At 38.4% G+C, this 21,736-nt stretch overlaps 1 protein-coding gene across 2 annotated transcripts in view; it reads left to right on the top strand.

Moving 5' to 3' along the window:
- gabra1 (gamma-aminobutyric acid type A receptor subunit alpha1) overlaps window positions 1–21,736 on the top strand; it is a 40,392-nt gene that overhangs the window by 9,094 nt on the left and 9,562 nt on the right. For both annotated transcript variants that reach the window (XM_030746538.1, XM_030746537.1), the window contains exons 5-8: window positions 549–769; window positions 2,838–2,920; window positions 5,080–5,223; window positions 7,499–7,651. In XM_030746538.1, the coding sequence (XP_030602398.1) occupies window positions 549–769; window positions 2,838–2,920; window positions 5,080–5,223; window positions 7,499–7,651 (601 nt within the window). The remainder of the gene's footprint in view (window positions 1–548; window positions 770–2,837; window positions 2,921–5,079; window positions 5,224–7,498; window positions 7,652–21,736) is intronic.

Here is a 21,736-nt window from a genome sequence, read left to right as displayed (position 1 = left end):
CTAAAGATAAATGCTAACAATGATCATTTTTGGCGCTTACCTAACAATGCAAAACCAAATGGCCAGATAATTAATGGTCGTGTATTTGCATAGAGCACATTAAACTGACCAGACAATAATTATGTGAGTAACAGAAAAGAATAAAATGGAAAGCAAAGTCACATATTACTGTTTAAAATACAGCGAGGTTGCTACACCACAACAACGGAGGTATCTTTTTTTTTTTTTTTGTTATAAAGCATACAGCCAGAAAACCTTCTACCTCCACTAGATTCTCCGTTTGGCAAAACCGTTAACATGAAAAGACAGTTACCAGCAGGGAAACTAGGCCAACCATAACAAAGTTAAAGTGACAGGAGGCAGAAAAAAGAAAAAAAAAGTGAGAACAGGGGTAAAAGGTGAAAAATTAGGTTAGATTACTCAGCATCTTCTCCAAGCCAGCTGAAGGTAAAAGTACAAAGAAAACTGCTACAAGGTGGTGGAGCATAGCGTTTTGTTTACTTGCTTGTTGACCTTGTTTTTGTCTACTGCTCACCCAACTCCTGTAGGAGTACACAATTGATGTCTTCTTCAGACAAAGCTGGAAGGATGAGAGATTAAAGTTCAAAGGTCCCATGGCCGTGTTACGTCTCAACAACCTGATGGCCAGCAAGATTTGGACCCCTGATACTTTCTTCCACAATGGCAAAAAGTCAGTGGCCCACAACATGACCATGCCGAACAAGCTCCTGCGAATTACAGAGGAAGGCACATTACTATATACCATGAGGTAAGCTGATGTATTCTACTGCACTGGGGCAAGAAAGATATTAAAACGGAACTTGAGAATGTTTTGAACTTGACTGAAAAGCAGAGATTTGTATCATTTTATTAATATCACATATTTCATTTGATGAGGTATGGGGGCTAAAGGCACAGTAAGTCTTAATGATCTAAATTAAAAATAAGAATTCAGTTGTGGAATACTGACTTTGTTAAATTCAACTTATCAACAAACAACATGAAATGACTCAGTCTGCATTTCTTTACCAGTTCTGACCTCCCTATTCTATTCTAGTCTTTCCCAAGACTGTGTATTTATAAATCTGGAAAAAAAAATAGTCTGACATAGTTTGATGTGATTTCTCACACTCTAAAAAATAGAAGTACAGTAAAAGTCCATGTCAGTCTCTACTGTGGCAATCCACACAAACGTAACCTGTGATGCTATTGTTCTTGGTCCTCAAAGTAAGCATGTGTATCTTTTTGAGGAACAAAATATACAGTATAAAATAATGGATGTCCCAGTGCCTCAATTTGCACCTTTTTTTGTGTCCAGCTGGAAACTTTTTATAGCAAACATGACTCAGGCTGAGCACTCCATTATTTCTTGTTGATCAACACACATTTGGTGTACTAATAAGTAAGAGTTTATATGTGATTGACTCATAGGAAATTGCAAATGCTGTGTTCATGATAATGGAGGATAATGTCATCCAGGGCTGTGGTTTATTCATGCATTTTTAATGGTTTTGGTGGTTGGATGTCTATGGTGCAGAGGATTAATTTGTCAGGTTTTAGTTAAACCTGACAAGACCAGGTCTTGGTGTTTGGTGTTGGAATATGTTAACAGATATAAAATATGGAAAGAAAATAAGCTTCATCTTACAAGTCGCTGTATTGAGGGAAGAGCTGTCTGCAGTGTATTACTTGAGTTAATTACCTCCGCCAAGGAGGTTATGGTTTCGGTTGTGTTTGTTTGTCTGTCTGTCTGTCTGTCTGTCTGTCTGTTTGTTTGTTTGTCAGCAGGATTACTCCAAAAGTTATGAATGGATTTTGATGAAATTTTGTGGAGTGGTTGGAAATGACAAGAGGAAGAAGTGATTAAATTTTGGTGATCCGGATCACGATCTGGATCCAGGAATTTTTTAAAGAATTATTCACTATTGTGGGATAGGGGGTTGGCCTTGGCGGAGGTTTGCGCTCTCTGAGTGCTTCTAGTTTTCTGATGCTTTCTGATGCACTGCTTCTATCCCATTGAATATAAGCAATACTCCACCTTAACGTGTCGCACTCTATATGGTTCTTTTTACACAAAGATGATTGCATGACTACATTTTTATTTTTAATCTTCTGTTGCATTGGTGAAGTGTTTCGATGTCTACACTGCAATGTCTGCATTATGGTCAGACACATATATTTCCATCACAGATGCTGATGTGTGATTCTGACTGCAAAAGTGTTCACCAGGAAAATATTTATTCATTTATTTATAACCATATCATGATTTATTACTCTGGGGATGCTACATGCAGCAGCTAGTTGATAAAAGTGTGGTACCTCCATATCTTTCAGTAGAGGTGGTAAAAAACTCTTCATGACAGTGCAAACCTTGATACACACCACAGACTGATGCTAATGGGAGATGTCTAAAGCATAAAACATTTGTTTCAACATATTTACTAGCAGGGGGAGGGGTGATAGGCGGAGCCCATATTGCTGTCACAGATGAGTGAGATGAGGGATAGATGGGAGATTAGTGTGTCATGGGTGGCCTGACATGCTGTTTTTCACCAGGCTGTCAGGAAATAGAAACTCACAGCTCAGGGAACTGGAGCATTTCTGTTGGTTTGTGGAAAAGTAGTACGGCTTCGTTCAACAGGTGCTGGTCCTGACAGACTGGAAGGAAAAATACCACGTTTTTTGTGCCTTACTGTAATGAATTATCATTCTGCCTTAATTCTACTGTGATCACACTATCATTATTTTTCTGCTAGCTTTGCAAACATGCTCTGGTTTTCTCTACTACAGTTTTTTTTTTTAAATTCACTGTCCATGTCTGTGATTTTTTTCCCTAGGCTTACAGTAAGAGCAGAATGCCCTATGCATCTAGAGGACTTCCCTATGGATGCTCATGCTTGTCCATTGAAGTTTGGCAGCTGTAAGTAGCCTCTGTAGTCACTTACAATCTTATACATACACAACCCCATCCCAAAAAGGTTGCAACACTATGCAAAATGTAAATAAAAACAAAATGCAATGGTTTTCAAATCTCATAAACTCATATTTTATTCACAATAGAACACAGAAAACATATCAAATGAGAAAAATATTAAATATTGAAAAATATTAGCTCATTTTTAATTTGATGGAAGCAGGACCTCTCAGAATTGGGACTGAGATAAAAGAAGGTTGGAAATGTAAGTGATACTAAAAAGAAACAGTTGGAAGAACATTTTGCAACTAATTAGGTTAATAAGCAGCAGGTCAGTAACATGGTTGGGTATAAAAAGAGCATCTTAAAGAGGAAAGTTGGGGAAAGTTTCACCAAACTGCCAAAAAGTGTATCTACAAATTTTGGAACAGTTTCAGAATAATTGTCCTAAAATTGTGAAGACTGTGATTATCTTGTCATCTACATTACATAATATTCTGAAAAGACTCAGAGAATCTGGAGAAATCTCTGTGCACATCAGACAAGGCCAAAAATCAATGTTGGATGCCTGTGATCCTCGAGCCCTAAGGCAGCACTGCATTAAAAAGAGGCATGATTCTGCAATGGAGATCATTGCATGACCTCAGGAACACTTCCATAAATCATTGTCTGTGAACAGAGACAATGCCAGTTAAAGCATTGTCATGCAAAGAAGAAGCCATATGTGAACAGGATTCAGAAATACAGCCGTCTTCTTTGGATCAAAGGTAATTTAAAATGGACTGAGGCTAAATGGAAACCTGTTCTACGGGCAGACAAATCAAAATGTGAAATTCTTGTTGGAAAACATGGATGTTACGTCCTCTGGACTAACGAGGACAGGGACCATCCGGCTTGTTATCAGCATTCAGTTCAAAAACCTGCATCCCTGATGGTTTGGGGGCATTAGTGCCTATGGGATTGGCAGCTTGCATCAGAGCTGAAAGGTATATACAGGTTTTAGAGCAACATATGCTCAACTTCTACATGACATCGCTTGCAGGGAAGGCCTTGCATATTTCAGCAAGACAATGCTAAACCGCATACTGCATCTATTAAAACAGCATGGCTTCATAGTAGAAAGAGTTTGGGTGTTGAACTGGCTTTCCTGCAGTCCACAGTGTACAGTACACAGATTACCACTGCAGTACACAGTGGTAAACATGACCCTTTCCCTTTTTGGAACTGAGGTTGTAGCAGACATGCAGAGTGCAGACCCATGTTTATGGGAGTACTCTACGTAATATTGAGTATCATACCAGCTGCTCACTGGTGACAACTACCTCTATCCTATATCATATACTTGAGAAAATATAACAAGAAGAGAAATATGGAGAATAGAGACACAAATAGACAATGTAAAAAAAAAAAAAACATGGAAAAACTAAGCCAATAGAGAAGTGAACTTAACGCGGTCTCTGTGCCACTCTTCAGACAGCTGCACAGCGTGACTGAGAGGACCAAGCCTTAACTGCTTTTAAATTGAACTCACTCCCTAAATATTTTAGTGATGAGCTCTCTTCCTTATGCTGCAGTCTGCAGTTGAGCCATCTTTTTCTCTGCAGTGGTGGAGCCACACTGCAGCTTTGACAGGTTGGGTGGCCGGAGGGAAGAATAGACTAACTTGTCTGGTTTAAGGTCATGTTGTCCTGATGGGAGGTTGTTTTCTTGTTTTCTTATAAATTCAGGGTTGACGTGATGTGGCATGGCATAATGACACAACTTCAAATCACATTATAACACATTTGAGAAGACGTGAAATTTAAATATGATGGCCATAGACAGAAATAATAAAAAAAAAATTGATAAAACATTGAAGATAAGGTCTGTGGACACTCTCACGGGGTGAAAAAGGAGAGAATATGCTTGGATAGCAAATGAGCCATGATAGAAAAGCACTGAGGTGCTAAGATGAGAGAACAGTAGACCAGAAGACAGGATGAGACAAAATGACACGAGGTAGGACATGAAGAATTAAAAGTGTGACATCACTTCAGATTTGTCTTTTTTTTTTCCCCACCTGGTATCCCTAGCAGCTCCAAAAGTATAATCTTCAAGGTAGCATGGGATGGCAGACTTCAGCAGCACAATAATTTATAACCTCTTCCTCTGTTGTTTCTTGTCAGATGCCTACACTAGAGCAGAGGTGGTGTATGTGTGGACTAGAGGGGCTGCCCAATCTGTAGTGGTGGCAGAGGATGGATCCAGATTAAACCAGTATGATCTGATGGGGCAGAGTGTGGATTCTGGTGTGGTCCAGTCCAGCACAGGTAGGTGTCAGTTTGGTTGTAGTAGTCTGCTCTTAATTAACTGGTTTATTGTGGAATAAGGAAAGTTTTACATAATTCTTCAGTAAGTTGACATTTTAATATTCACATGGCATTGAGCTGAGCTGCTGAGAAAGATCAACACATATACAGATGCTTTTGTTATTCTCTCCTTTGTTTAATTATTCCTCACTGCTCAGAGGATGTGTGGATAGTCTGAATTTACAAATTTTGAGAACGGCATCATCTGTAGTGGCATCACTTTGAGCCTTACAAATGACAGTCTATGTCCCACATACTTATTTCCCTGCTGGCCACTACATCTTTTTTTCATCCACCTCATTTTGGTTGATTGATACTGGCAAAAATTAGTCACAGCATAAATTGGGTGACCTGTTTGCAGTGGTGTTAGCTGCAAGCAAAAAAAAAAAAAAAGTAATGTTTAACCTCAGGCCTCCATCCTGGGCTTGTTTTACTGGCAGCAGGCTCCCGAGTGATTTAAAGCCATCTTATTATTATTTCTTTGTCTGTTTTCAGTTATCGGGGTCTCTGGAAAACCTTAGAATCAACACATTGTTATACCCAGTTTAAACCTCACCGCTGTTTAAGTGACTGTGGCTTTCTTTCTGAGTGTGTTGACAAATGACAACCGTAATAGCCGCGCCAATCAATCTCAAGTGCAAAAAAGAAAGAGGGACAAAATACAAAAAACACACAAAAAAACAAAATTCAATTAGAGCACATGGACAGGCACAATACAATGTAAGAGCCTTTTCACACTTGTAGTTGTTTTACATCTGTTGAGGAGTTTGTTAATCTGGAGCATTTTGCACTTGATATGATTTCTTTTCAAACAGAAATCAAAACCCAAGTGAAGAAAAATACATCACTTAACCTTGTGATAATCTGACTTACTGTTCACCTGTGCCTTAAGTGGGAACAAGAAAAGGAAGACCCTATGTTCTGGTCAGTGCTATGCAGGTTAACATGATGCAACAACAGTGTTAATATGTGCTCATGACAATGGCAATTATCTGAGCTAAATACCACATAAAACTATGCTAGGAAAATACCAAATGCACTTGGAGGTAACATCATGAAAATACCAAATTGCTCTGTGCTATACTATAAGATGTTTATGAATGCAGACAGCTGAGCAGTAAAAAGGGATTTCTTTTTTTATCGAACACACGCAATGACGTGGTAGATTTGGAAGTCTGATCATGTTCACACTACAAGCAAAAAGTTTGTTTTGTTACCAGACCACATCCTTTTAACGGCCCCGATGTAGTTGTTTTGGTCTACACCCAAGCACATTAACTGTGCTCCAACCCACCCAAATAAATTGCACCAAGAGAGAAAATGAACCTGATTTAAGTGGAGTAAAAACCACAGGTGTGAAACCACCATCTGTTTCAGCAATTTGTTCTTGGGGCTTTTACATTACCACGTTCAATTGAGACTTAAAATGATGGCTAATAAATAAAGTGCACACTCCCAGCTTTAATTTTAATAGCTTTATCAATATGTTTGAATAGTTTTGTCAATACAGAATGAACTGTGTTGGAGATACAGCCCTGTTTACGCATAGTGCCCAATGTCTAGCCTTGAAATTAGGTCCATTCCAGTCAAGACCACTTTAGTCAAAACAAGATCTACCATAATTTATGGCATGGTTATTTTCTTGAATAAAAAGCAAAAGGTGTGGAGAGTACTTTTCTCAACAATTCTTCTTCCACGTGCATAAAAGTGGAAAACTGGAGGCAGAGACAGAAGGCATCAGTGACAATACATACAACTATTGATCAAATCAGCCACAGTTTAAAGAGAAGCTGGGGTGGAGGTGGGTTGCAAAGTGTGCGGCAGTGTACAGCTGCTGTAGACAGGCTGAAGCGACTTTAATGGTGCATCCTGTATGAGATTTGCTAGATGGATGAGTAAAAACTGACATGGCCCTGCAGTGACATCAGCTGATCTGCTGAGATTACAGTGAGTTTGTGTTAGGTCAGGCAGGCCTGCCTAAATTAATTTTAAGCTCGATTTTGTACACGTGCATATGACCACGGTGTCAAAGCTATATAGTTGTACCTGCTCTCAAATATATATATATATGTAAATCCTCTAAGGTGGTTCCCCCCCCCCCCCCCAAAAAAAAAAAAAAAAACTATAACCTCTTCTTTCTGTATTAATGCAAACTATTGGCTTGGCACTGTAATCTAGTCTGCACAAGTAAAGTTTATTTGAAATAATGTAAATGTTTTCTGTTTGTGAACAACAGGAGAATATGTTGTGATGACAACCCACTTCCACCTGAAGAGGAAAATTGGTTACTTTGTGATCCAGACATATCTACCCTGCATCATGACAGTTATCCTCTCCCAAGTGTCTTTCTGGCTCAACAGAGAGTCTGTCCCTGCCAGGACTGTCTTTGGTGAGTTGTCCGCTTTTTGTTTGTTTTTTCTCTTTAAAATATCTGTGGCTTGGAGCCCATCACCAGAAGTTTTCAAATCTGCTCTTGAAAAGTCTGGAAGACAATGTGATGACACCTTAGATAGTTGCTCAAAATTAAACTAGCTTAGAGTTAGGCAATGAGTCAACTTGCTTAAAGATATAATAAAAATAACATTGATTTAAAAATTACTTCAAATTACATTTTTTTCCAATTGACATTTGAATATTTATTTACATTTGAATATGAATTAATAATGAATACTAATTAATGATGAAAACTGTATACCATGTTTTTTTTTAATGAGTAATATATTGTTTAAGAAATTATTCACTTTTATTATAAAGTAATGCTTTGCTTATTGCTTATTCAAAGTCAAAAAACTCAGTCAACATGTTATCTTATTATTAGGCAGAAATACATTTGAGATTCAATACGTGCAAATATGTTGTAAGACACAAGTTTCTTCACATACAACTCTCAATGCAGTGTATTTATTTTGTCCAAAAATTATTGCTGTCTGCATTTGTTAGAGTGTGAACGCTTTTCAGTTTTCTATACAACACAAGATTCAGCTTCATGCAAAATGGGTTTCCCTTGGTCGTTGCAAGCGATTTTTGGAGGTTACTAGCAGTTGCTGTAAAATTGATTACTAAGGCTCCATTCATGAAGGCCTAGACTGATCAGTTAGTGGGAACCACCAGTCTTTGACTATTCTTTGACCAGTTACAGTAGCAAATGGCAGTCGCCAGAATGACATCCATTGCAAAGAGGTACTGTATGTGGTGCTGCACTGAAAAACTCCTTGTAATTGTTTTGGTAGTTTGAAATGGCTGCAAACACTAGCAAACTACTTGCCAAGCAATGCTTACACTGTGAAAAGTGCCATGCAAACCAGAAACATTAAATGTTACAGTAAGAGTCGTGCCTTTTAAAATGTGTTGGTTGCAGTGGTAAGCCACAACTTTAGAAGCAAATGTTCTCCATTTCTGGTGTTCAAGTTTCACTCTGTGTGTAAAATGGGGAGTGTTTGCCAACAAGTTGGTGTCTTTCAAGCAATCTATGGGCAACCAAGGCAATCTGGTTGCGACCAAAGCAATCCCAGAGAGATTTTTGGTGCAGCCTGCAACCATTTTCAAACTGGTCGGGAAATACACATTTTCCCCTCATGACCGGTGGTTGCCAGATGGTTGCTAAATGGCCTCTAGGCCATTTTGACTGAAGCCTAAGATAGATATGTCAACATAGTGGACATTTTGTTGCAGAGAGAATCCAGGTTCTCTGTACTGTTCTATTCTGTTATGTTTTTTTTACCAGTAAGGCAAAAAAGATCTTTAATCACTTGTGGCAAGCTGCTGTAGAATTATAAGCACAAAGCTCAGTGTGAATTTTGAATTACGTGCTTAGAATGTTTGACTGCAGCTAGTGTGTGTTTGTGCCTGATTGCGTGCATCAATATGTGTGCGTATGTGAGTCTACATGTGCACATTGGCTTGTGTGTGTTATGTTTGTGTGTCTGATAGTGTGTATGTAGAGTCTATCTGTCTGTCACACTAAGGTCTTACATAATACAGCCCACAAGGAAAGCTCTTGCTAGTCTGCAGCATGCTCTGTAGCAGCAAAGCACAGCAGCAGGCAGAATGTCCTTGAGTTACCTCACCCTCCACACTTTCTTCTCCTTTTTTCTTTATTCTCCTTCACTCTCTCTTTCTATCTTCATCTTCTTCTCATGGATGTCAGTGTCTCCCCTGGCCCACTACTTAAAGAGCTTTCCCAGAATCATTATACAGACACCAGATTTGCAGCTCTGCAGTCTCCAGCAGGTTTTTCTACTCTCCCTGCAATGTTTTGGAGTCTGTTGTGAGTTCCTTTGTGTGTGTGTGTGTGTGTGTGTGTGTGTGTGTGTGTGTGTGTGTGTGTGTGTGTGTGTGTGTGTGTGTGTGTGTGTGTGTGTGTGTGTGTGCGCGCGCGCGCGTGTGCGCACCACAGCTTGCTACCTGAGGTGCTTGTCACGTGTTCGGGGGGGGGTTGAGGATGTCCTAGATTTAGATTCAATCAACTATCTAGGGCATGTGAGTGTGTGTGTCCCTCATTGCTGGTTGTGCTTCATGGGATTACATGTATGTATGCACGACAGAGAGCAACACAGTGCCCCAGCATATTAGGTTGGACATTCATATGATTAATATGCATCATATGAGACAGCGGATGAATGAGCCTGTTCTTGAAAGAGTTGTAATGTCAATATCACCATGAATGGAGCATTAGAAAGACAATCAATATCTTTCATCGTCATCTTAATCCTTTGACTATAATCAAAGTCAAACATTTATATGATCTATGAGACCATTGCAGATGTGTCTTATGCTGTTATAATCATAGGGCACAATGAGTGTCTTGCCACATAGGCTATTATATTGCAAATGTATACACATAATATTATGATAACCTGGCTAATATTATGTTGATCCCCCTTTTGCTGCCAAAACAGCCCTGACTCATCAAGGCATGGATTCCACTAGAAGGTGTGTTGTGGTATCTAGCACCAAGTTGCTAGCAAAAGTCCTGTAAGTTGCAAGGTGGCCCCCCGCATAGATTGGACTTGCTTGTCCAGCACATCCCACAGATGCTCGATTGGATTTAGATCTGGGGAATGTGGAGGCCAAGTCAACACCTCAAATTCTTTGTTGTGCTCCTCAAACCGTTCCTGGACCAGTTTTGCTTTGTGGCAGGGAACATTATCCTGCTGAAAGAGGCCACAGCCATCAGGGTATGCAGTTTCCATGAAAGACTGTACATGGTCTGCAACAATGCTTAGGTAGGTGGTACATGTCAAAGTAACACCCACATGGCTGGCAGGACCCAGGATTTCCCTGGAGAGCATTGCCCAAAGTCTCACACTGCCTGCGCTGGTTTGCCTTCTTCCGTGACCACCTTCTTCCATTGCTCTGCGGTCCAGTTCTGATGCTCATGTGCCCATTGTTGGAGCTTTCAGTGGTGGACAGGGGCCATGCAACCCCATACACAACACACTGAGATGCACTGTGTATTCTGACACCTTTCTAACAGAACCAGCATTTCCCTTTGTGGCAGTTTGAGCTAAAGTAACTCATCTGTTGGATTGGACTAAATGGGCCAGGCTTAGCTTCTCACATGTATCAGTGAGCCTTGGCCAACCATGACCCTGTCATTGGTTCACTACTGTTCCTTCCTTGGACCACCTTTGATAGATACTGACCACTGCAGACTGTGAAATACCCCACAAGAGCTGCAGTTCTGGAGATTCTCTGACCCAGTCATCTAGCCATCACAATTCAAATCCTTGCTCTTGCCCATTTTTCCTGCTTCTAACACATCAACTTTAAGAACAAAATGTTCCCTTCCTCTGTGATATATCCCATCAACTAACAGGTGCTGTGATGAACAAATAATCAGTGTTTTTCACTTCACCTGTCAGTAGTCATATTGTTATACCTGATTGGAGTAGGAATTAGGAAGATACTTGGCAGGGGAAAGAGATAAGACATACTTTATTGTTCCAAAGTCAATAAACAGTTTAAATACTGCACCCATATATATATATATATATATATATATATATATATATATATATATATATATATATATATATATATATATATATATATATTAGGGGTGGGACTCGATTAAAAAAATTAATCGAATTAATTACAAGCTTTGTAATTAATTAATCGAAATTAATCGCATTTTAATCGCATTTCAATATTTGACATGAGAAATATTAATTTAAGTTTAGTTGATGAATAAATCAATATACATAAGCTTAAACTTCAAAATTTTGTTTATTTTCCCACCAGTCTGCTACACAGACCAATGAAGGGTGGAAGTGCTCCTGTGATAAGCAAACACCTGAAATTAAAGTTAAGCATCATAACTGGATAGTTTTATTCAACATTAATGTCTCACTTGTTATAGTTGGAAATTAATCATTCTCTCAGCTGTATTCCTTGATGTTGAAATGTGTTATGCTTGTTTTAACAGCTTATTTTGAATTAAAGACTTAAAATTAAAGCACAAAAAGGAGAAAAAGTTCGTTCTCCGTTTAACAGCTGCTTTTACACAGCTGTGCTTCGCACTCACGGTTGCTAGGCGACATGAGCTACGCAGAGGTGAGGGCAGGTGATGCTGATATGAAGGCTAGCCGCTCACTTCCAGCCTTTGCGGTATTCGTGGGCTGCAAAGGACGTGGGCCGGGTCCTTCGCAGGATGCGGCCCCTAATTTGGACATTGTGCATCGATATAATCTGTATGCCGGGAACTCGCGCACTGAGAAACGTTCCACGGTGCAAAGTGCGATTAAAATGCGTTAAAATTTTTAACGCGTTAATTTCCCCATAATTAATTAATCGAAATTAACGCGTTAAAGTCCCACCCCTAATATATATATATATATATATGATACATTTTCTTAGATACTTGTCATTTTCTTTCCTTTTTTCTATTTTTTGTTATTTATTTCTTTTTTATGGGTATTTTTAGGTTGTTGTCATTTTAAAAACTGTAAATAATGGTGAAAATAAAAATGCTTTATTACTGTAATTATTATAATTACACACACAGCCTTGCACACACATATACATGGACATGCATAATACACACAGTGTACGTACATACTGCTATCAGCCATTAACTTTAACAATGAACATCACTTGTCTCAATACTTGGGATGTTGGCCGTGGACTGGTTAAAAGTTTTTCGACACATATGTTCATGTTTGTCTTGTTGTTACTTTAAAATGCTAAATGTGCTAATTGTTTGTAAGATTCTTTGTACTCAGTGTACAACGCACCTTGATATGATGCGTCCAATTTTCAGAGGTTTTGAAAAAAAAGCATCTGAGGAACCTAAACCCAAATCTCAGCAGCTCATATACAGTAGTTTTAGTTCCCATTTGGAAATATGCCTCATTATGTAGATGTAATTCCAGTTTTACAGTGTTCTTTACAATATTTCTTATTCAGTACACTAAATTACCTTTATTAAAACTTAGGTTGCTTGCTGGATTTAGTAAAAATAAGGAATATGTTGAAATTCATGTGAAACATATATTGATTTACCTTAATAAGAGTACTAATAAAAAACCATATAACCATAGAAATCTTGTCATAGCATTGCCTTTTTTGGTAGTGTGATCTACTGTAGTAAAATGATAATCAGACCCACACTACTTCACTATATTTTGTATTTTCAATTATGCCAACTCCATGGATGGATGAATAAAAAAGTATTTTTGCAAAATGCACCACATTCATGTGGGTAAATAGGAATTAAATGAGCTTAATGGCTTGTCATTCTATTTATGCCAGACATTATAAATATGGCAGCATATTTCTCTTGTAAATAAGGACATTTATGATAAGTTTTATTTAAGAGATTCACTGTGAGCGGCAGTGACAAGCATGACTCAAGCACACATTAGGTCATTAATTAAATCTCCATTATAATTAACTGTCAAAAGAAAAATAATATTTTTCATTTTTTTTAATTTAGTAATGGTGCAACAGAATACACTTTTACATACATAAAAACAAAAAAACTGCCAAATATTTTGTGAGCACTGTGGCTCTGCTAATCCTGCTATACCTGAATATGACCATAAATTTCATCCATGAACAGAGATCTAACAGTACAAATATTGCTATTAATATTGAAGAAATTACTAACCCATGCAAATGCTCTTTAGTCATCCTGCCATAGATATTTATTTACCCCCTGGTTTCTTCTTATTTTCATCTCAGAACTGCATTACAACATATGATATACTTCACCAATACTAAGAATAAGCAAAGCGCTACTGTAGTACTGTTTTGATATTACTACAGATGTGATCATGTTGATCTTTCCAACACAGTTAGACAAAGCTGACACAGAAACAGTATTAACACAAACAAATTGAACATTGAAAACCCTGTTTAAATTACATTATGTGACTATGAATCACAGCTTCTGCACTAAATTTTTTCCCCTAAAGCCTGCCCTGTAGATGAATAGGCAATTTAAAAACACAGCAGTGGGTAGAGTTCTCTTATTTATCACTGTACCGATTAAGAGGCTGATTAGTTTATAGCTAGTTCAGTGTCGTGGAAAACTGTTGGCAATTTATTTATTTGCAGTCCAAATGAAAACCAAAAGGAAACAACCACTGATGGCTCTGATATGATGCTCTCTCTTACATCTCACCTCCCTCTCCCTCTCTCTCTCCTTTCTTCTGTTTCTAAGCTGTCAGGGACAGCAGGGCTCAGATGATAATCTTGCTTTCTTCCATCTTTACTATAAGAGTGATTGGCTGGGTATCCAATTCAATTCAATTTTATTTATATAGCACCAAATTGCAACAACAGTCACCTCAATGTGCTTTATATTGTAAGGTAAAGACTATGCAATAATACGGAGAAAACCACAACAATCAGATGGCCCCCTATGAGCAAGCACTTGGCGACAGTGGGAAGGAAAAACTGTCTTTTAACAGGAAGAACCCTCAGACAGAACCAGGATTGGGGAGGAGCAGCCTTCTGCTGCAGCTGGTTGGAGGTGAGGGGAGGAAGACAGGACAAAAGACACGCTGTGGAAGACAGCCAGAGCTCAATAGTAAATGTATGGGTTTTCCCATGATGATGTTTGTATCTGTTCATCAAGTAATAACACCTTGTATGTGAGTGGGTGTGTGTATTCACACATGTGCGCTCACATATTTGTGTAAAAATGTGTTTGTTTGCTATATGTGAAGAAGCTAGTTGTGTGCCAGTCGGCGCTCATAAATTTATAATCACTAATTACAACAGTGTAGGCACTGCATCTGTGTGTCCGAGTGTGCGTGTATGTGCGTTACACATCTCAGATCTATGGTGTTGGCAGTTATTTAACTCACCTGCCCATCAAGATGTCAGATTATTTCTTCATTATATGTAAATCAAAGGTGATGTAATAGTGCTGAAGGTAATGTGTGTGAGTCAGGCTTCCCAGGGGCTTCAGTTATTGATAAGGCATGAATAAATGAATAGCTGCTGCACAGAGGGGGTGTTGATAGGCATCCAGCAACGACAGCTTTCCTCCTGGGAATGGTTGAGGGAATTAAAAAAAAAAAAAAAAGTTCTTTGACAACTCCACACACACAGCAGTCATACTTACTCATCAGCTTTACAAGATTCAACACTTTTTAATGCATTAGCATGCAGTCAAAGTGATCATCTTGAAAAAATGAACTTTGAAAATGCGATGATCAGTACACCACCAATAAAAATGTTTAATTATCAAAAATGATGATTTTAAAAAGCCAATATAACAGGAAAAGTTTACCCCAATGCATTTCTTGTATTTTTATTTCCAAATTCTTTACTCAAATACTTTACCCGTTCATTACTTTCTGCTGAAATATATTTGGTATTATGCCCACACAATATCACCTTTAACCCCTTAACTGGCAGCAAATAAAATCACCTGAAACAACTACATAACACCCTCTGGTTATTATTGGCTCTGAACAACCCATTTCATAGCCTATTAATCGGCTGCGTCTGGTCCGCGGGCCGAATGAAGTGCATTTATATGGCAGGCTAGACCCGCCCATTTTGACTGACACCTCATTCGGCCAATCATGTTAAGAAATGGGTTTCCCAGAGCCAATAATACTCAGAGGGCGTCACGTAGCTTTGTCAGGTGATTTGGTGCAGCCAGTTACATGATTGGCCGAATGACGTGTCAATAAAAATGGGAGGGTCTAGCCTGCCATATAAAAGGGACTACAAACGGCCCGTCACCGGGCCCTTGCCAGTTAAGGGGCTACACTTTATAATAAGATGGTCATGGTCATGACAAATTGGTGATAATATGCCTCCTCTAAACTCAATGGAGTTGTTATCTCTAACGTCACAGACCTGAAAAAAAAAACCATTCCACCTTCGCATCCTCCTTTTGATGTCTGTGCAATTAAATGATGGCAAACTGCCATTCCATTGACAGTGCAGGCACATTTTAGAAAGGTCATTATTATGCTGCCTTTTAAGACTTCAGCATAAACAGAGTTTGCCTTCTTGAACCTTTGAAAGTGCAAAAAGGCAAACTGCCCTTGTTCATATGTTTTATATGCATGTTAATGAATGGTTAGTAAAACTGGTCATTTTTCTAATCACCCAGTTAAACACAAGGCTGAAGCTAAAGTTTGGCGTATTCTTTATGTAAACATGCAACTTCAGTTCACAAAGTACTTTTGACCTCTTCCAGCCTTTTGATTGTCATGTTTGATAGGGTTGCCTGTAGAAAACATTGTCAGAGGCACATTTCTGCCTGGAACCAGGGAACATTGCAGCAGAGAGAGTCAAAGAGAGAAAGAAAGACATTTTGCTGAAGGCTCACTCACCGACAAAGATTTGTGGCTTGGCTGTGATGCAGTGGCTGAGCAGTACATTTCTCTTACTCACTTATGATTTGTCAGATTATTTGAAGTCTATCATTTAAGGGTCAGTGAAGGGCTGAAGTTGGAACAGAGCAAACAATAAAGTATCCAAAAAATCTATAACAATTAAAAAAAACAAAACAGTAACTTTGCACCTTATTGAAAAATTCTTTGGCCTTGAGCTCAACGAGACAAGTTCATTTCTTTTGCTGAGAGTAATTTATATTAGGCTGATTATGCTGATAAGCATTTCATCAGTTACATTTTCTGTTTTGTTTTTTTTGCCTTTTTCTTTCAGAAAGTGTTTGACCTAGTGGACATTTTCTGCCTCACATTTCCCCAAAAATGCACTTTCGAAGTTTGTAGTCATTACTCTCTAGCTGTGTGTTAGTATTTAAAACATAAGTGTAAACAAAGATGGAAAACCTTGTTAGAAGATTTGTATCATATAAAAAAAAGAGCTTGTGCTTGTGCACACTGAGCTAAATTGAGTGGAAGAAACTCTCGAGAACTGAGTTACACCACTATTAATCCAGTTAGAACTTTCCAGATCAGTGACTTTGTTCATTAACAGCCTTCAAAGCCTTGAGTCTATTAGTTACAACATGTCAAATGGAGTCATTTAAAACCAGCTCTGGAGACGTGTTCTAATGAATCAAATTGTTAGGGCTCTAAATGATTCCAAGTTGGCCTGTTGCTTAACAGGCACAAAGGGAAACTGTTCCTACTAGAGGTAAGAAACATACCTTGCTGACCATGTAGTCAAGCCCCTGATATGTGCATGCTGACACAAACACCCACCTTCAGACATACACGCAGTTGATTCAAAGCAATGATACACATGCAGTGGTTTGTTCTTGCAATCAAGCAAAACATGACTCAGTGTTCAAATCAATGGGACATTTAGAGTTTTAATACCAAAATGCTTTTATTTTCCTTTACCCTCCTTCTCTTGTGATAATAAGACATCGGAGGAGCTAGAAGACTTGTTTCCATGACAACAGAGCTTACCAAACATAGTATATATGATACCAGCATCAGGGTGCTTTTCTGAGGGCTTGTGTAATACCCAGTGGTGCTGTCTTCATCCTCCCCCACAAAATTAACTGATTTACAGGGAAACAAAGTAACTGACAGATTGACACTACTTTGTTGTCACCCATTTCTCCCACCTACTAATACTTTCCCATATGTAATATTTTTACTATTGTATTCTGCAAATCTCTAGATGTGTGTTCTTCTTTTCACACAGCTGTAGGAAGTAGTTTGTGAGCTGTTGACAATTTTGCATATTTTGGCATAAATATGAACTAAATCATTATCTGACTTTCACACAGGTCCTAAAAGTACATCAAGAAAACCCCAGTTGAACCCATTAGACAAAAATATTAGACTTGGGGTCAGATTCTCTCACAGTTATCACCTCTTTTTGGTGTTAAAAAGCTACTGTATTTACTAATGAGATGCGGTGTCAATTTTACAACTGAAAGGCATGGATGCAGTTATATTTACAACTGGTTTTACTGCATATGTACCATTTATAGGAGCTTTCCAGAGAGTACATAATTTGGGAGGAAAGTATTTATATGAATTGCATGATTTATGGTATAATTTACCGCATTATACCAAAAACGAGATTCTCTTATTTTGCATCACACATAGTTGTGATAGTTGCCTCTGGAAGTGTTCATATATTTCAACTGGTTGTCAGAATGAGTTTGTTAGTGGCACAGGTGGATGCCTCAAAGCTGTGAGCATGGTGCCAAATCTTTGGCTCTGTCCTTTAGCTCTCCACGGAATCCTCAGCCCAAATGTTTAGAGTCTAGCCCTACAAAATTGTTGTCCTCAGTAATACTGATATTTTCACAAGACAGAACCGAAGTTAACTGGACTGGAAGAGAATCCCAGTACAGCACACATACAAGGATGCGCCTTGTTTTCTAGACAGCCGTGTTACTTTTTACAGTGAGCTGATGGGATTGTAGTGTTTTAGGCTTTTAGTCAAATTTGCACATAATGAAAACATCTGCAGACATCTGTAGCATCAGAGCTGTTACATAATTACAATAATTACATGTATAAACATTGCAAAATATAATATGACACTTAAGAAAAAATGCCTCACACACCCTGCTGAAAAAAGAAAACAAGAACAAAAAAGAAGAAGAATGATGTATGTTCATGGTACAGAAACAGTCATTTCATTAAACACCAGATCAGGATCTGGAAATAAATATTTTGTGTTCTTCTACATATTTTACAGGTCATTGTAACACACAGATTTCAGGTTTATGCAGTGGAATCGTTTGCAATAATGCAGCCCTCCTCTGGGTAAGCCATGTGCTCTATCTGAGCTGTCAGTTTTATCCAGAGAATGCCTGTTTCAATATACACGACCTCCTGCAATTTCTAACCAAAGAGTTCGCCCTTATATCAAAATCATTTTAATCCTTCACCTACAGTACCTCCCGTTATTCTGGATTGTCACGTTATTACCTGAGAGAAACACTAGTGTAAAACCTCCGCTTCCACTGTAGTTAGTAGATTACTTGCTCCCTTATTGGGTATGTTTGTTTTTGACCTGCTAATCTGCATTGCTCTTGGTAGAATTAAATGATTTGGCTGTCATTGTTTACAAATTAGTGCATATTTAGTAGATCACCTGAAGAACTTTCCACTTCTGCTGGTGATTGTAGCATCATGCTAATTTGCCACACTGAGTAAATCTGGCCCTTGGTTGTTTAGTTATTGAGAAAAATTGTAATATTACATCTCTGTGCAGGGGGGGGTCAGATCTCTAGGATTAATGGTATACTTGAAGGGGAAATTAGATTCAGGGGTTTTTTTCAATTCATGGTGTGAGTGGGCACCTTGTTTTTTATTTAGTGGGAACTGTCAGAGTCTGCTCCTCAGAACACATTTGAGGAAGTGAATCACTACACGAACAAATTAAATTTTTTGAGGAAAAGGTTGTTGATGCTCGTCAGACTGGGAAGGGGTACTGAACCATGTTAAAGAGCTTGGAATACTAAATGACAGTCTGTGTATAAGATAAGGGAATTTAAGAGCATTGTTGCCCATCGCACGAAAGGTCAACCAACAAAGATTCCTACAAAAGCAAAGTGGGTAAGCGTTTGGGAGGGCATAAAGGTACCCAGGGCAATTTCTATTCAACTAAAGGGTACAACGATGCACTGAACAGCAATGAGAAAGCCAGAACTCGAGACAACAACCCTTCACACACAAGTTGTTCTAGCAAAGAATGGTCAGACAAGAGTAAAGTCTAAGTCCTGACCGTTTTAAAAGAAGTGTCATGGAATGACCTGCAGTTTGGAGGTGTAGACAGGCTGTATTTGTATGCACCCAGTCCAATGATATGCTTTTATTACTGGGAGAAATGTTTCAAGAAGGCCTTACAAAGCTTATTCAACCTTAACCAAAGGTTTACAGTTGCCTTGACATAATCATTACTGTCTCAATCCTGCTTAATTTGTCTTAAGCAGAAGACAAACAACACAAATGGTAAACAATTTACTGATTTAGGCTTTTTATCCCTCACATGATTTTATTTTTAATTTTAAAAAATGGCAAATGTGGCCAGAAAGCATTATTATGTTGACATGTTTTTAAACTGTTATTAAACTTACAGAAATTAGCTATAAAACTGAAACGGAAGGAGCTGAAATAAATTTCAATTGAATTTGATTTAATATATGTAGCACCAATTCACAGGAACGCTCACCTTAAGTAATTTTATGTTGCAAGGTAAAGACCCTACAATATTAGAAAGAAAACCCCAACAATCAGGCAGTCCCCTATGAGCAAGCACTTGTTGACAGCAGGAAGGATGAACTCCTTTTTAACAAAAAGAAACCTCAAGCAGGCTTGGGGAGGGGCAGCCATCTGCTGCGACCGTTTGGAGGGTAAAGGCAAAGTGACGATGAAAAAAGCAGAGCAAAGAGAGACAAGGACAAAACACAAACTATGGAAGAGCGAAGGCAAATGTTAATGTAATGCAGTCGTGGCACACATATGGTGAGTGAGAAGAGGTCAGTGGATAAGAAATGCTCAGTGCATCATGGGAAGTCCCCCAGCAGCCCGAGCCAGTGGGAGGATGTGAAAATCTGGTGTTTTCATAGCACCCATTGCCATTTATTCCCATAACCATAATTCAACAAACCGCTGCATAGCCTGCTTAGCAGCTGGTGCAGTGCAGAACATGGTCGTGCATGGATTCTGTCATATTAAATGTCTATTGATACACTTAACATCACATAAAATTTGCATTTCTATCTTTCATCTCACTGCCTGTGTCTAAGTGTAGCTACATTTAGTCTTCATGTAGCCACTTTTCATCTGTGAGCATCACTTATGTGGGAGGCTGTGTTGTGTCCTTAGACCAAACTGGAATTGAATATTGCCACTTTCATGTGAAGCTATCATTTGTTTTTGCTTTCTTTTTTGTTTGTTTGTTTGTTTTTGGATCTTCTTGTTTGTTCAGATTGTGCTTATGCCAAGTATAATTATACCATGCATGAGAAGCAGCAAATTTTAACTATAAATGACTTCACAATAAATAACTTTGACCTACTTATTTGTTATTCCCCTTGGAGACATAATAAACACACATACACAAAAATGTATGGTCATGCACGTTGTGTTCCTGCTATGCAGATGCAGCAATTCCATTTAAGGTGTCTTGTTTGCTTATTGCTGAGGACCAATCTTTTATTTGGCTATGAGTAATGCTAACATAATAATCATCCTTTATGGTCCATGTCACAGCATCCAGTCAGCAGTGGTAAAAGCTTGTGAAAAACAAGTGGGAGGATGGGGAGTCTGTGAATCATCACTTAACACTTCACCACGAATGAGGAGGAAGTAAAAAAAGAATTCATAATTCTAAAGGAAAACAGTAACTTTTTACCTCAATAAAAGCTGCTTTTGCTTCTTGAAGGTGGTGCACACAACAATAGGAGCAATGTGCAATATATAATCTAATTGCAGTAATAACAGCAGCACTTTTATGAAGCTTTTTAAGCTTGTTTCAGAAAGAAGATGTTTAACTCAGTATTATTATTTTTTTAAACTAGCTGGTAATTTGTGGAGACCGTTCTTTTTTGTTAAAATATTTTCTCTTTATTTGCATCCAGTATGGGATCTTAATATAGCCTAATGTGTAATAGTGTTTCGTTTTTGTAGATTTCTAAGTTAAAGGCAATAACAAAGACACTAATGAACGTCACAATGGCAGCTGTGAAGTTAAACGACAGTTCATAGTACACTGCTCAAAAAAATAAAGGGAACACTCAAATAACACATCCTAGATCTGAATGAATGAAATATTCTCATTGCATACTTTGTTCTGTACAAAGTTGAATGTGCTGACAACAAAATCACACAAAAATCATCAATGGAAATCAAATTTATTAACCAATGGAGACCTGGATTTGGAGTCACACACAAAATTAAAGTGGAAAAACACACTACAGGCTGATCCAACTTTGATGTAATGTCCTTAAAACAAGTCAAAATGAGGCTCAGTATTGTGTGTGGCCTCCACGTGCCTGTATGACCTCCCTACAACGCCTGGGCATGCTCCTGATGAGGTGGCAGATGGTCTCCTGAGGGATCTC

The sequence above is a fragment of the Archocentrus centrarchus genome, chromosome 14 (assembly GCF_007364275.1).
Source record: "Archocentrus centrarchus isolate MPI-CPG fArcCen1 chromosome 14, fArcCen1, whole genome shotgun sequence".
In the NCBI taxonomy this organism is placed as follows: domain Eukaryota; kingdom Metazoa; phylum Chordata; class Actinopteri; order Cichliformes; family Cichlidae; genus Archocentrus; species Archocentrus centrarchus.
This window is presented reverse-complemented; position numbering and strand designations above follow the sequence as displayed.